General features: G+C 40.8%; 1 protein-coding gene across 1 annotated transcript in view; it reads right to left on the bottom strand.

Annotated features, from left to right (window-relative positions):
- The window catches only part of lin7c (lin-7 homolog C (C. elegans)), a 39,045-nt gene extending 23,031 nt beyond the window's left edge, over positions 1-16,014 (bottom strand). The window contains exon 1 of the mRNA XM_084308952.1: positions 15,872-16,014. Coding sequence (XP_084165078.1) covers positions 15,872-15,908 — 37 coding nt within the window. The 5' untranslated portion in view covers positions 15,909-16,014. The remainder of the gene's footprint in view (positions 1-15,871) is intronic.
- Positions 16,015-17,516: the final 1,502 nt, after the last annotated feature.

Below are 17,516 nucleotides of genomic sequence, written 5' to 3'. Positions count from 1 at the left end.
ACTGTTACACGTTCAATAACATCAGCATAGTATTTACCCGAACATAGCAAGTAGCCAGCATTACTCGTTCATACTAGCTCAGTTCCTTCCGTTGCTCATAGAGCCCTGAGTTGTACCCAATCCATTCTGCAATCTGTTAATAAAGTTTTCAATCAGACAAATGTATAGAAAGGCTTTGTTTTATTATAACATTCGTTGCAGTAAAATCATTATGCCTCGTTTGGTCATCCTGTGGAGCGCTGGTCGGCGGGGCCGGGGAGCTAACGTATTAGCTACGGTAAGCTCGTTGTGGTTCTCGCAAGCAGATCAATGGCGGCATGCCCGGAAGTAGAAAATGAATAAACGCTTGCCGATTGGTGGTAAAAACAGCAGGAGGTGGGTGCTAGCGGTGTGACGTAATTGGCCGAATCGACTGTCAATCAAAATTGTTCTATTGCATTGGTTGAGAGCTCTGGTTGAGACAATAGTATCCAGCTGCAGGCCGCCAGACCATACTGGGAGAGGGATAGTGCTACATGGCATGGTGGAATTAATACCATAAACATATTTCTTGATGTTTCCTTTTTTTAAGTAAGTAAAGAGGCCTACAAATACAAACATACAAATATACAGTAGTTTCATTACAAAATGCAAATTTTCATATCGGTGCATTCCTAATTATACATATAAAGAATTTAAATATATACTAGTATGAGTAAGAGTAAAAGTAAACAGTATACACAGATGCAGTATACACAATCAATCAATCAATCAATCAAATGTATTTGTATAGCACGTTTAAACATGACGCTTGTCAACCAAAGTGCTTCACATAGCTAAGCTAAGTACAAAGAAAAGTATAAAATAAACAGAAAGAATTTTTATAAAATCAACGGATAGACAAAGGAAAAACAGAACAACACGTCAACAAGTACGGCAAGAGTCAAAGTGAGTCAGGGAAGGCCAGGCGATATAGGTGGGTTTTGAGTTTTGATTTAAAAGACTCGATGGAGGGGGCAAATTTAATGGACATGGGGATGCTGTTCCAGAGGTCAGGGGCTGCGACCGCAAAAGCACGTCCCCCCTTAGACTTGAAGTTAGACCTACGGGTGGTTAGGAGACCCTTATCAGCCGATCTGAGGGCCCTGACGTTGGTATAGGGGGTGAGGAGGTCTGCTAGGTAAGCAGGCGCCTTACCATTTAGGGCTTTATAAACCAATAAAAGGACCTTGAAGTCTATTCTAAAGCGCACCGGGAGCCAGTGGAGGGAGGCAAGTACAGGGGTGATGTGAGCTCTCTTCCGGGTACCTGTGAGCAGTCTAGCGTAGAGCTGCCGCGATTACCGCATTACCGCGGTATCGCTGTTACATCACGGCCACCGCAGAGTAGGCTGAATACCGCGTCACCGCTGTTTTTTATAATAATAATAATAAATTACCCTCCTCTCGTTGGGCTTGCGGCTCTGCAGATATACCCTACTCCTCTATCGAGGTTCCAAGCGACCCTATTGGGTACCAGTAGGCCTGCCACGATAACACATTTTGCTGGGCGATTAATTGCCCCCGAAAATATCGCGATAAGCGATATTATTGCGACCGGTTAGAGACATTTTTTTTGAGACATTTATTTCCCAAAACTTTTATTTTGAAGCCCACCGCTCCGTCTTTTCCGGTGTTTTAGACTTTTCCCCGGCGCTGCACCTGGACCCTAGTCAGCAGCCCTCACTCATGCGATGTAAACCAGGGACTCGAATACGCATGTTGTTGTTGTAGGACATTGATGCCAAGAGCTATCTGTAGCTACTGCTGGATGGCGTTGGGACAACGCCTCAGTGAACTATTTAGTTTACTGCGACATTTCGTAGTTACCTAGCCAACGGAGGTATTATGCACTGGACTATTGCTGGAGGATTTGTTGATGTCGGGAGCTATCCGTAGCTAGCCGGCTGGATAACGTTACACAATGCCTCGTGTATTAAACTAAGTGAATAGTTGACTGGGTCATTTTGTAACGGTAGCTAACGTTATCTCACGAAGGTCCCACACTGACTAGACTAACGTCACGGTGAGGCAATAGCCTCTGTTTACATGCAGGCATTAGCAGCAGCAGCAGTGCTAACTAACGTTACATGGTTACAGAAACAGAAACAGGTGGGGAGGGGGTAGCAGCAGCAGCAGTGCGCGGTGCGCGCTTCATGTCTGCTGAGACAGCGAGTGAGAACTCCGCTAAAGAATTGGATCATGATTTTCGGTTTTCACATGACTATTTGATAGCCCGTCACACGGCGCATTTAACGCTACTTGATTAAAAGGAGCAACACTATTGAGAAATGTAGTTAAGCTATGTGGCGTTGCCCCACGGAGCTCCTGATGGAAACAAGACAAACGTCTTTCTCAGGTCTGCATCCCCTTAACAATTGTATGTATTGAGCCGTACTGTATTGTACCCATTCTGCAATCTGTTAAATAAAGTTTTCATTCATTCATTCATCTGTGCTGTGCTCTGTAGTAAAGCCAGCGGCCCGCCTCCCAACACGGACAGTGACTGACAAGGGGCACTGGTTCCGCCTCATTAAAACAAACGCGCAAATAGCAATTAATCGCGCCCGTCAAAATCATTGCATTAATTTTAATTATCGCGGCAATTAATCGATTTATTGCTTATCGCGGCAGGCCTAGGTACCAGAAAAGTCACGTGAAACATTGCAGACCACCGATTGGTCAGAAGAGAGACGCGTCACACGTTGTAGCGTCATGCAGTGTGTTACCACCAATCGGCAAGCGCGTATTCGTTTTTTACGTCCTGAATGTCAGCTCATCACAACACGGCTAATAACGTTAGCTTTAACTCTCCGCCGGAGTGGACTACCATCGCTGCTCAGGAGTACTAAACGAGACATAATGATTTTACTGTCTGCAACGAATGTTATAATAAAAGCTTTTTAATAAAAGCCTTCGTTCTATACACTTGTCTGATTGAAAACTTTATTAACAGACCGCAGAATGGGACAACTCAGCACGCTCTGAGCAAAGAAAGGAACTGAGATATGAATAGAGTATTGCTTGCCTTGCTATGGTCCGGTAAATACGCTGATGTTATTGAACGTATAACTATATAATGTTAATGCCACAAAACGAATGCCTTTATTATAAAGTAGTAACTTTATAGTAATAATAATAAGAAAGGGTCGGGGGGGTTAGGGGTAACCACCCCTGCCCGCGACACCGAGTGAACTGCGCTCGACCAGAGGGGAAACTTCGAATCCGTGTTTCACTTTCAATAACTAATGCGTGCTTGCCGAATCCCAAACAATATTCATGCTGCAAAGTCATCCTCTAAAGATAGACATTTAGACTAGAGGCAGGCTATATGCTATAAAGAGTAGACTACTACTACTAAAAAAAAAAATGCATTCAAACTTTTTTTTTTTTTTTTTGTGTGCATGCGGTAATAACCGCGGCGGTAGGAAATATTTTGCAAATGTGTGCGGTAAGGAAAACATCAATACCGCGGCAGCTCTAGTCTAGCGGCAGCGTTTTGGGGGAGTTGTAGACGGGCTATGGTGGATTTATTTAGCCCCAGGTACAGGGAGTTACAGTAGTCTAAGCGTGAGGATATGAAGGCGTGAATTATTCTTTCCAGGTCTGAGGGGGAGAGAATGGCCTTGATCTTGGCTATGGACCGGAGCTGGAAAAAGCACCCCTTCACCACAAGGTGGCCTGATATACGTAGGGATGGGTACCGAATCCGGTACTTCTAAGGGTATCGACCGAATCACGTCGGTACTACAGAGTAGTGTACCGATTCACGTGAGATCCACCGGTGCCACATTTGGGTAATGCAAAAAATAAAATAAAAAGAAAAGTAGGTAGGTAGATTACATTTTTAGAGACTAAAGTACCGAAAAAGGGTACCGTTGGGTACCGGTATCGATTCACAGGTACCGGTACCGGTTCAAATGTGAACGGTACCCAACCCTAGATATACGTCATACGTTGTAGTCTATGTAGGTTTGTTTTGTCCTAAAGTTGTACTTAGTGAGTGTTACGTGTGGGGTGTGTTTGTACCCTGATCAGGTGTTCCCAGTGTGATGTGTAATGTCTGGTTGTAGTACCCCGTCATGGTCTTGTAGTTCCCCGACGTTTCCCTCCCGGGTGTATCCATCTGTAATCAGCCCAGGTGTTTCTTGTCTCGTCATTCCCTTGTGTATAACGGTTCTGTTCTCCCCTGCATGTGTGGCTGATCCTGTTTGTACAGTCCTGTGGTTTGTTTGTCGTTACTTTGTTATTCCTTTGATTTACAAAAACCCATGGTAAATATAATTAAACATCTTTTTGGTTACTTTGGCTACCGTTTCCAATTATGTTACATTGACAAGACGACGAGCACTCTTTCAGTCAATGGTAACGTAATAGTGAGCATTTGCTGCATAAGACCCGTTTATTCCCAAAGTTGTTTTCCCCCAAAAAGAGGCACAAATCACAACTGACCACGTCTTTGCCTTGGACTTTGTCTGCACAAATCAGGGCCGATGACGTATTGCTAGGGCCATGCAAAATAAATAGTTTGGTTCCGGTTGCCGACCGGATTTAATAATTAAATTTAATCTTTATTTTTTATAAAGTTTTATTAAATCTTAGTAAAAAAGTGCAGTCCATGTCAATAATGAGAATATATAAAAAGCAAGTATTTCACAATATTTGCACAGCTCTCTGACGTCAGGATATTTAGTGAGTAGTATTTAGGGGTGGCATTTTTAATACTAACGTCACAGTGACCAAATGCGTCCACATTTTTATAGGATTCTATCACATTTTCCTAACAATAGCCGAATAGCGAATATAACTTACCCTGCGCCGTTTTCATTGAGGTTTCTTACAAATTAACGATGTTTTATTTGTCCTTTATATGCGGATACCATTAAAATCTTAAATTGTACCAGTATGTTCCTCTTTAGACAACAAACTAATGATGCACTTTTGTTCCACCCCAGGTGAAAATCTGCATAAATGTATACCTAGGTAAATGGTATATTGCTCCACTTCTACAAGGGCTATTTGCATATTCTTGGTATCTAGGAACATCTATGGACCTCAATGAATGTATTCTCAGTGTCAGAAATATTGTGTCTATTACTAGGCTTGCTTAAATTGTGATGAAACAAAGGAAAATATGAATTATGATTTTTCTTTTAATCTTTGACAGTGAATAAAACCATGATAATAATGACCAAACTTAAAAAGTTTGCCACTGAGCTCATTCAGTACCCTCTTGAGATCATGTGTACAAAAGATCTAAGGAAATTAATAAAGGGAAGATGATCAAACTGAAGGTTCTGTATATACAGTACTGAATTCTCCCATCCTGACCAATGCAATTTGAAATATTATTATAGAATATAGAATATATGCTTATACATTACCATTATACCACATTATTATAGCCAATTCGCACATTTATATATATATACATATAGTATCTTTCAAATGGCCGAGTTCAATTTGGATATAGTATCACCAGGCTTGCATAATAACAGATACTGATATTTACTGTAATCGACTGTACTATTTTATTTCCCCCACAGTATAACCATTTTGTAACTAATTTCAGATCTAATTCTTCCTACATGATAACAATAGTGTGGAGAAACTGACTGCGTTTCAATATTTGTCAAAAACGTTACCTTTTGTAGCTTATTATCGCAAATCATAACAATTATTGATATGATTCATTCAGAACGCTGAACTTTGAACCACCATAGTGGACCACATGAAGTGTAGATCGGAGAAATTCCAACGCTCAACGATAGCTAGCGATGTCCTCTACAAAATGGCCGCAAAAAGATTCCAATTCCCATGGTTCAACATTTCCGGTTCCGGGTCAAAAAACTATTGCAAAAAGAAAACTTAAAACGATATAAGTCCACTTTTAACCTATTGCTAAACTATTGCCAACCTAACGTTTTACATTCTACATGTATTTGTGACATAGTAGTGATAATAATACTTGAAAACGTTTGATTTTAAAAACGCTAATTTATTGCATCACTCATAAAAATATTAATATATGATAATAATGTCAAAAGGGGTCGGTACCGACCCCGTGGGGGGGAACAGGTTAAGATAAATAGGTGACCATTCTCGGTCACTATATTCAGGTCGCATTAATAGTTTAACGCTCCTGTGTTGATGTTCAGATCACGTTTTCCTAATCCGGTGCTGACCTGTGAACAACTAGGTGATAAAAGTCTTGGGATTTTTAGTCAATTTGTAGTCATAACATTTTCACCTTTTAAACCAATGCTGCCATCTACTGACAACAGAAAGTGTTGTCTATAACGTTAAATTGATTAGAGAGGCTACCCGCACACTTGTAAACACCATCGCCCAAAACACATTCTAGAGATTCCTACTTTTTACTGGTACATATACGTTCATATCTAATAGTCTTTAGATGAATACCCATGAAATTTGATATATATATTCTAAAATAAGTATAATTTCACTTCACGTACCTGTCGGCATGAAATTCCCAAACGCTGACAGTAAAAAAAGCCTGGATGTCGCGCAAAATGGGGCGTGACCGAATTCGTTTTTTTGGGCGTTCCCAGACAAAGAGTGACGAGATTGGTCTACGTTCCATTACTACCTTTGTACATTGTACTTTTGTAGTACAGTGTCTTTGTATTTTAACCTTTAGTATTATGGATATTAAACATGATGGCAGAGTACGTACATGCATCCATGTTGCCGTGAAAAATGTAATTAAATAAAAAAAGTCCCTATTCATAGTCGCCGTGGGGGAAAAAATAAAATTATTAGGGCTGTCTTAAATACTTCGAAGCTTCGTTCGATGGCACAAGCTTCGAACATTAAAAAAAAATCGAAGTTTAATATTTTTTTTTAAATACAATAAAAAAAAATCTCCAAAATCCAATGAAACTAAAGTAAGCGGCGCCTTCCCGCCTCTATTCCAATGAAACGAAAGTAAGCGGCGCCTTCCCGCCTCCATTCCAATGAAACGAAAGTAAGCGGCGCCTCAACTCCACCTCTCTACAACAAGCATGTGGAGATTATCCGTGTTGAAAACAACAAGGACATGTGCAGCAGACATGTCGACGAAGAAGTCATCAGACGTGTGGTTACACTTTAAAATATGCAAAGACAATGCCCAAAAAGCCGAGTGCCAGATATGCCAGAAGAAAATGGCATATCACAACTCTACAACAACTTTGTCAAATCACCTAAAAAACGTAAGTATCGTTGTACACGACCGCGACGCCACACAAAACATTAACAAGGCTATGCATATGCTGCTATGACTAATATGTTACCAAATTGGCTCATTTAATTGTAATCATCTGCTTTTGTAGGTGCATTCGATATAATTATAAATTAAATATAATATAATTGTTTGCTTGATAGACGAAGGTTGCAACATAATTATGTAATGTCATGTCGTTGGCTGTGAGAGCAGCCCCACTGCACCCAGGCAGCGCAGCCGAGTGAAACCTTGTCGAAAGGGGCTACTTAATTAATTAATCCAATCCACTTTATTTATAGAGCACATTTAAAAACAACAACGTTTACCAAAGTGCTGTACAAGTCCCACAACATAAGATAAAAAAAAAAAAAAAAAATTATTATTGTTATTAATTTTTATAATTTTTTTCTCGAAGCTTCGAATTAAAATCGAAGCTCGGCCCCGAAGCTTCGATTGCCAAAAAAAGCTTCGAAGGTCAGCCCTACAAATTATAAAAATCCCCTACCTACCCATGGCCTTAACTGACAACCAACAGGAACCAAACTATTTATTTTGTTAGGCCCAGTCTGATGTACAGGCAATACATCACTTCGCCTGATGGGAGGGACCGCCCACTAATCAATGACCTCATTCACACAGAAAACCTTCTGTATTGTCGCAGTGAAAGGGTTAACTGTTTTGGTAGTGTGGTGGTGAAAGGGTTCACCTTCTGTATCATCGCAGTGAAAGGGTTAACCTTCTGTAGTGTAGCAGACAGTGAAAGGGTTAAAATTTTGTGGTGTGGCAGACTGGCAGTGAGAGGGTTAAGCCGAACGAGAGAGGAAGAGAGCCCACATTAGTAACGAGCCGGCACGTCAACTGAATGACCGCTTCATTCTCCTCCACTGAGGGAATATTTCCATCCAAGTGCTGAAGAGCAGCCAGGAGGGGCTCCGTGTTTTGGGTCACGCTGCATCAGACTCGGGAGAGGGATGAGACAGGAGCACAAACTCATAGGGGTGGGAATCACCAGAGGCCTCACGATACGATATTATCACGATACTTAAGTCACGATACGATAGTATTGCGATTCAAAAGATATTGCGATATGATGAGTATTGCGCAATATTACCCTTTTTCAACTGCAAAGTAAAATTTTGTCAACATGTTTTGTCTAATAAAATAAAGTTTTCAGTCTGTTCATCTCACTTCAATCATTTTTATTGCAGCAACTGGGATTTGTTCAAGCAGACAGATGTCAACACTGTAATCTGTGTTGCATGTACCTGACAAACTGAACTGTTTGTATAATTAGTCATATTCCAATTTAACTGAATGCACACGTGTGCGTGTGTGTGGACTATTGTACTATTACAGGTACTGAAATTAACAATGCAACTTCCTTATACAAACTTTTTTTTTCTTTTATAAATAAATAATAAAATATCGATACTTCTGGGTACAGTATCGCCACGCGTCGCAAAGTATCACGATACTACTACATATCAATATCTTCCCCCACCACTAATCACGTGTGTCGTCATTGATAGAATGAAAAACAGGGTAAATATCTGCAGATGACAGCATCTACTTGTAGATCTCAGAGGAGGAGGACAACAGCCAGAGTGTGTGTTTCAGAGCAGCAGGCATGGTGTTAGAGATAGTGCTCAGGGTCATCGGCTGAGGTGCTTGAGAAGCCGTTGTTATGGTGATGAGATAGGGTGGGACATGGGACATTTTGAACCATAGTTCGATTTGGGTCAAAAGTGCCGTTGCCATAGTAACAGTCGAGCGAGAGAGAGAGAGAGAGAGAGAGAGAGAGAGAGATAGAGAGAGAGAGAGAGTTCGACATTGCGAGACTTGAAGACGGTAAGCTGTGAGTTCTTCAGAAGACTAACCAGAATAGGACACGAGGCTGAGACGTGTAGACGTGGACAGAGAGACCGAGCACTAACTAGAGGGTGGTGGGAGGGGCCTCCTCCCCCCCCCCCCCTCCTAGTCCTCGAGGAAGCTAGCTCCGGCTAACAGGGAAGGTTTTGGCTCACGAGGCCTCAACCACCATTGGACTAATAGCAGAAGAGACGGTAGAGATAATGAATTCGATATATTTTTCAAGTACCTTTCAGAACTGTTTTTCCATCTTGTGCAGAGTATGTTTATGAGAATAAACGTCAACACCAGGAGAGGTATCCTGCTTCCCGTGTCTCGTTAATTGTTTTTGAGACAAATGCATCCACGGGGTAGAGAGAGGGAATCGGTCAGTAGTACGATAAGAAAGAGATAAACACAACGCAGAAAACTTCACGGAACCACAGGTGACGAGGTGATACTGGCGGCCGAGCATCTCTCCCTCATCATAACCCTCTCTCCCCTTATTTTGCTTTTTAAAAGAAAATCAGTGCTTGCTTGCTTGAAGGGGTTGAATAGGCAATAGTCTTCACAATGAATTAGCCGTTTCAGCTCTGATCCGTTTTGATTGATTGATTGAAAACGTTATTAACAGATTGCAGAATGGGTACAATACACTGTACGGCTCAATACACACAATTGTTAAGGGAATGCAGACCAGAGAAAGACTTTCGTCTTGTTTACATCAGGGTCCCCCATTTTCAATTCATAATGATAACTAGGGATGGGTACCGAATCCGGTACTTTTCTTTTTATTGGTCTTTTTTCCCCCTCCATTTTCCTCCGATTTTCTCCCATCCCAATGTTAGTCGTATGCCAATTCCCAGTCCCTTCCTGGTCGCTGCGCTTTACCCCCCACAGTCAGATCATTTGGGAGAGTGTAGGCTACCACGTGCTTCCTCCGACACACATCCAGCCAATCACCGCTTCTTTTCACCTGGCAGCGCGGATTCTCATTGAGAGGGCGTAGCGTGTGGGAGGACCACACTATCCCCCTCACGTCCAATCCGCGCTTAGCAGGCGCCCCGACCGAACTGTAGGAGTCGCTGTTTACAACGACCCGGACCCACCCCGCCAGCTTCTCCCACCCTCTGATACAGCCAATTGTATCAGTGCAGACGGCCAGCCAAGCTGGTGACAACCCCGGAGCTGTGAGCTGGATTCGAACAGGCGAACCAAGCTCACAGCTCCGGGGCTGGTGACGAACGCAATCTCCGCTCGACCACCTAACCGCCCCCGAATCCGGTACTTTTAAGGGTATCGACCGAATCATGTACCACCGAGTACCGATTCACGTGAGATCCACCGGTGCCACATTTCGGTACTGTAAAAAAAATATTTTTTTTTAAGTCCGATGACGTCAACGTTTTGTTTACCGCGAAACTAAACCTATGAAGTGTGCCGCACGTTCACACACACACACAATGCTTACCTAGGATTTGACTTGATTCAACAACAAAGCAGTCGGGGCAATGGCAAGCCGAAAACTGTCGCAAGTGTGGTTACACTTTACAAAGCTAGATGCAGACAATGCTTGCTGCCTGGAATATTATATATATATATATTAACAAATTGTTTACAACCGAGGTAGGTAGATAACATTTTTTTTACTAAAGTACAGAAAAGGGGTACCGTTGGGTATCGATTCACAGGTACCGGTACCAGTTCAAATGTGAATGGTACCAACTAGGAGTGCACAATATAGATTTTTTGACCCCGATACCGATAACTTTATGCTCCTCAAGGCCGATACCGATACCAATATTTATTGTATTATACAATTTTTTTTTAAATGTATATTCCTATAGTTTTGACCTAACCAGATTTATCATGACATGAGCGTTACTTACTACTATGAACAAAACAAAGCCAAGACAACAGTTTTGACTGATAAAGTGACCATATTTATTTTTCCAAATAAATATAATTTGAATCAGAAAATTCACAATCCGTCAATAACTTATAATACATCCAACCTAACAAGTCACCTGCAACATCACCACCGCTACGATGGTGTGTTAAAAGCCTACGACGGCGTGCGAGCAGCTAAAGCTGCTGTGAATCCAAAGCCAGCTACAAAGGAACCCGCGGCGCTTGTACCTATTGACGAGGCGTTTGCTAAATTAAAGAAGTTTGACAGAAATGACCCAAGGGCTCAAGCCGCTAGCTTTTAAGCAGTGCTTGGTGGTGCAAATTAACCTGGCTACTACGGAGCAATAAGTGACTGCTTATTCAACCAAGGGTTGCATCACAGTCATGAAAGGGGCTAGATTTGCAGCAGCTTTAGTTGCTCGCGCGTCGTCGTAGGCTTTTAACACAATAACACACCATCGTAGCGGTGGTGATGTTGCAGGTGACTTGTTAGGTTGGATGTATTATAAGTTGTTTCCCCTTTCCCTCCTCGTGGAACTTCTGCATTGCATTTGTTACAAATAGCAAGCAAACTTTTTTCCCCACACTACTGACGCCATCTTTGTTTACATCCGTGCTGCTTCAGAAACTTATGTGGCTACGTCACAGCCAAGAAAGGGAGCGCTGGATTTGTGTAAAACGCCACACGCTATCAGTCGTACCACAGTACTGGCAACACGGGAGGAGCCTACAATAAAAACAAACGCCCTTCATCCCAATCCACCCACACCGCATTTTTTTTTTACCAAAAAATATATTATATTATCGGAGCTATCAATAACGTTATTGGGTTTATCGGGATGACGTCATAATTGCTGATATCGGCCCGATAATTATCGTGCATCCCTAATACCGACCCTAATGATCACCTTTTGTTTTTAGACTATGCAAAGTTACCAGTTGCCAATTCCAGTCAGAGGCACGGAACGTTATTACAGGCTGTGATTAGATTCAAAATTTCTTTTCTTTTCCTTCCTATTGCTACTAAGGTTTTTAGTGAGTCGTTCCTTATCTTCATTGGGGAAAGTCTGCGAGTGTCGCATATTTTAATGTATACTATATTGTATGGTGTTTTTTTGTTTTTGATCTATTGTGATGTTTCTTCTGGACTTGTACAATAAGACGTGTACAGCCCATGGGGGCTATTCCGTGTGATCTCGGGCTATAAAAATACATTTGATTTGATTACATGACTGTATCTTTGTTTTAATTAACCATACTTGCACAAGTGCCACTAAATCAAACCAAATAACCTCCCAAAATAAAAAGGTTGTATATGCGACCATTTCGTTTGCAATCTAGAGCCCTGAAATGCCAACTTTGGTTGTGGCAAAATAATGATGAGATGCTCATATTAGGGATGCCCCGATCGATCGGCCACCGATCGTTATCGGCCGATACTCAGTATAAATATGCAATCTGTGAATTCCGATAATGAGTCATATTCGCCGATCGCGGAAACCGATCAAGCGAAGGTCTCACTCGCTGTCTGTCTCAGACACACACAACCTGCAAACTGCCGCTGCTCCTCCTCCCTAGCCCCGCCCGCCCCCGTGTAGAGTTTGTAAACAAAGAGGACTGAGAGGCGGCTCCCCTGCTCGAGTCTGTAGTGCATTCGACCTGAGCTAACGTTAGCTACCTAGCTATCGTTACTGTTTAAACAAAATTACCCAGTCAACTATTCACGTTTAGTAGGCATTGTCTAACGGTATTTAGCCGGCTAGCTACTGATAGCTCCTGATATCAACAAATGATCCAGAAAGTCTAGTAGTCCATGTTCATACCTCCGTTAGCTTGCGTTAGCTGACGTTAGTTCTCTGTTCAAAACGAAATGTCCCATTGAACTAAAGTTCTGTCTTAACGTCATCTAGACGGCTAGCAGTAGCTACAGATAGCTCTTGATATCAATGTCTTATAACATTGATTCAATGCGTATTGGAGCTGAGGGCTTGCTGAATGTGAAATGACCAAAGAACCGTAACGTTACCAATAGGGTCCAGCTGCAGCGCCGGAGAATCCTTTTTGGAGCTGGAGGCTACTAGAGTAGACAGACAGTGGATCTGTTTGCAGATAGCGAGCATTTTGACTTGTTGCGTGGTGGCGATGTCTCGCAGATAATACAAGTACAAGTCTAATTATATAATATATATATTTTATAAAAAAATAAAAAAAATTATATAAAATAATTTTTAATTTCTTTTTAATCAAAAACAATCGGTATCGGATCGGTATCGGCCGATATGGCTCACGACGATCGGTGATCGGTGGCAAAAAACGTGATCGGGGCATCCCTAGCTCATATTGTAATATCATGATATCAGCAGTCTTAAAATGACAATAATATTGTTTATCGCAATTCATTCTGGGACAATATATCGTCCAACAAAAATAGTTATCGTGACAGCCTGGCCTACATCCCAGCCTTATAAGGTTCAAATAAATCGCTTTAAAATCAGTAGTGTTGGAGAATTTTGGATATAAAGAAAATGACCAGGGGGTTGTTGTTGTGAGAGAGAGAGACAGAGAGGGGGGGGAAGACATTCGGCAAAGGACGCCGAGTCCGGGAATCGAACCCGGGTCAGCCGCTTCGCGACGCAGCGCAATACATGGTGTGCTACTAGAGTGCCCCCTGTACAATGTTGATGAATGCACTCATCAATAGAACTTATTAGATGAAACGTAATATACCCATGGAATTATATATAGAAGAATATACCAGTATTAGCCACTACTGAAGACGTGCACATGTGTGAGGCGGCGCACAGGACGTACAGGCGTGATCTTATGAAACAGCTGACTGACGACAACAAAGTGAACAAACACCGCCAGTGCAGCAAGGCGGCTACAATACACCACAACAACTTTCAGCTGTAATAATCCATTTGCTCAAACACGTTTGAAAAATAACTGGCCATTTGAATTCCTCAACTGCAACATCCCAGATTCCCAGCTGTATAGTTTCAACACACAACTATTAGCTACAATATTACACAACTATAATAATAACACAGGCTTACCTTCAGGTAGATAGAAAACTCAGAAGGAATTTGCTTTCCCATGCAATCCTGTCAATCATATCTGAATCCAGCTTCAGGATGATTTTTTCCAGTTACCCTAACTTATGCATAAGCATGACAGCCTCCACACTGACCTGAGATTCTGTGCCCTGATGACAATGCACTTCATTAGGGGTGGGGGGGGGGAATCTATTCACATAAGAATTGCGATTTATCTTCTTTTTTTGAACAAATGTTTTTTTATTTTTATTTTTGACATGACATACAAACATTTACAGTAGAAATCCACTATAAATCACAGGGCTATTACCGACATAATACTAACAATAATGACAGCCCGGTTTTTAAAATTAAAATAGATGTAGATTAAAGATTAAAGATATACACAGATTAATTACAATACAACACATAAATGCTCTTGCTCGTTCTACCCGTGTGTGTGTGATTCCCCAAGGGATCAATAAAGGAATATCTCATCTTATTGGACTCTGGGACAATACGCTTATCTCACGTTTCAATACTTGGGTGCCGCCGATTCCATATGCATTGCGATTCGATATTACAATTTATTGCAATTTTTGTTTACTTATTTGAACACTTCATGTTGTGTAGATATCGGCTTTAACCTGTGCACTGTATTATCTGTATGTAAGTATCTCTAATGGCAAAGGCCAGTGTTGTAGACTAAGGATAGCTGGATGGTTTACTGAAGATTCCAAGAAAAACACGATTATGCCTACTACTTTTATGTTTATATTTTGACTTGTGTTCTCACTATTTGCACTAATAAATCCTGCTGCAATCACCAATAAAACATTGTTCAGGATTTTCTTCCATATCGTCATGAATATATCGCAAATGACCCTGAAATATCCTGATATTATTTTAGGCTATTGCGCCCACCTCCAGATCTCATCCCCCCCCCCAGAACTTGTATTGTTAAGAGGCCAACTGGATTTACATACATTGCCCAGAAGCTAACAGTTAATTGAGCTCACAAATTAGATGGAAAAGTAACTAAAAGCGTAAAGCTCTGGCCATTTTTATGCTGGGATTGTCCAACTTCTATGTCACTATGAATTGAAAATGGGCGACCCTGATATAAACAAGACAAACGTCTTTCTCTGGTCTGCATCCCCTTAACAATTGTGTGTATTGAGCCGTACTGTATTGTACCCATTCTGCAATCTGTTAAATAAAGTTTTCAATCAATCAATCAATCATTCATTCATTCATGCGCTTTTCGAGCGCCTTTGCTGGAATGAAGGGACACTGGAAATATATTTATGTTAGCATTACATCCTTAACAGAAGATGAGGTGTGGTTGGAGGCTAACACAGGATGACTGAAACTTTAAAGTTAAAACAAAAAAAATCTTTAAAAAAGTATTTATAATTTCTAGGAGCTAAGAGTTGGTACAATGCAGATGCAGGTGAGTTGATTGAAAACGTTATTTAACAGATTGCAGAATGGGTACAAATTACAATACAGTACGGCTCAAGATGCAGACCAGAGAAAGACTTTCGTCTTGTTTACATCAGGGTCCCCCATTTTCAATTCATAGTGCCTCATATTGGAATTAAAGAAATATATATATAATGTATTTAACCACCCAAATAACGTTATTATAATAACATAGCTAAAATATTGTAACGTTACAAACAAAGGCTTGTTTCTGTGAGTGGCTCGTTAATAAAAAAAGGTAACTCTGGTTCATGTCGGTCAGTTCGTGATGAGAGCCGACATTAGCTACGTTAGCTACCGACCAACTGTTTATCAATAATAATAAACCACTCGAAGGACGTAAAACATACCTCTTTCCAGCCGAACAGGCTCCCCGAGTGATGCCATTCTTCAAACGAGAGGGTACTGGATCACCGTTAAGCGTTATTATTAAAACTAAATATTATTGAAACCCTAGATAGCTAGTTAACGTGCCGCTAAACCAAAGAGGATAAACCAGATTAGCTCGACTAGCTGCTACCTGGCTAGTGGACAGTATTATGGTGCGTTCGGACGTCCTCGTACACTGGTATTGATTGATTGATTGATTGATTGATTGATTGATTGATTGATTGATTGATTGATTGATTGATTGAAAACTTTATTAACAGATTATTGAATTGATTGATTGATTGATTGATTGATTGATTGATTGATTGAAAACTGTATTAACAGATTGCAGAATGGGTACCATACTATACAGTACAGCTCAATACACACAATTGTTAAGGGAATGCAGACCAGAGAAAGACTTTCGTCTTGTTTACATCAGGTCCCCCATTTTCAATTAATCATAACATACATACATGACATACAGATAGACAGTACTGGGGGACCCTGATGTAAACTAGATGCAAGTCTTTCTCTGGTCTGCATCCCCTTAACAATTGCATGTATTGAGCTGTATTGTACTGTACCCATTCTGCAATCTGTTAATAAAGTTTTCAATCAATCAATCAATCAATACTAGTAATCAATCAGAAATTAGTACAACCTTCCTGTAATGGCTATTATAGGCAGCGTATAATGTATTTCAGCGTTCTTGCCACATGATCCCAAGTCAGGTCACATAATATAAGATAAAAAAAAGTGTCAGTTCATTTTTGTGGTCTGTATTATTATACCCAAATGTATATTTTGTTTGCACGATTTTTTTTTTTTAATCAGCATTGAAATAGAAGGTGCCAAATCATTTTCATTTCACCTCAAATCACAGATGTGTGTGACTTGGAAGGGCTTTGTGTCACCTGCCTGGATGCGTCTAATCTTATCCTAACGGATTTATGCTTCTGTGTTCACGTTCTGCGATCTGATTGGTCACTGACGTACGCTAGTTTTGCCCCCGGTAAGTTATCTACGCCAGTATCCAATTCATCTTTGAAATGAATCATTCCAGCAAAGTAGGCTTCTATTATTCGAATTACTGTTTTAATGGGTATCACAGTAGTAAGTCTTACTGTAGAACATGACATATTAGCATGACATCTGATTTATTAATGCCAATACTAAAGATTATGGACAAACGCAATTGGCACAAGTGTAAATCATGGATTAGTCCCTCAATTTTAACATCTGACTTAGCTCACCTTGTTAGTCTGCCAGCTGTGGATCCTATGGTCACAAGTTGAAATCACTCTTGGTTCAAGTTTTTTTTTCTTTTTTTTTTCCGTTTTATTAATTTATCCACTCTGGTTGGATGGTGTGTATGTATATGTATGTATTGTGCTGTATAATGACAATACATTTGAATCGAATCTCATTTTGAAATAGCTACCTGTTGAGTGGATCACCATGGTGCAATGCAATCACCTCCGAAGCTGTCTGCCACTGTCGTGTCCATAGGCAGCGTAGCGATTTCAAAATGAGATTCGATTCAAATGTATTGTCATTATACAGCACAATACATACATATACATACACACCATCCAACCAGAGTGGATAAATTAATTAAACGTA

Source organism: Notolepis coatsorum, assembly GCF_963971535.1.
Source record: "Notolepis coatsorum genome assembly, chromosome: 2".
Classification (NCBI taxonomy): Eukaryota; Metazoa; Chordata; class Actinopteri; order Aulopiformes; family Paralepididae; genus Notolepis; species Notolepis coatsorum.
This window is presented reverse-complemented; position numbering and strand designations above follow the sequence as displayed.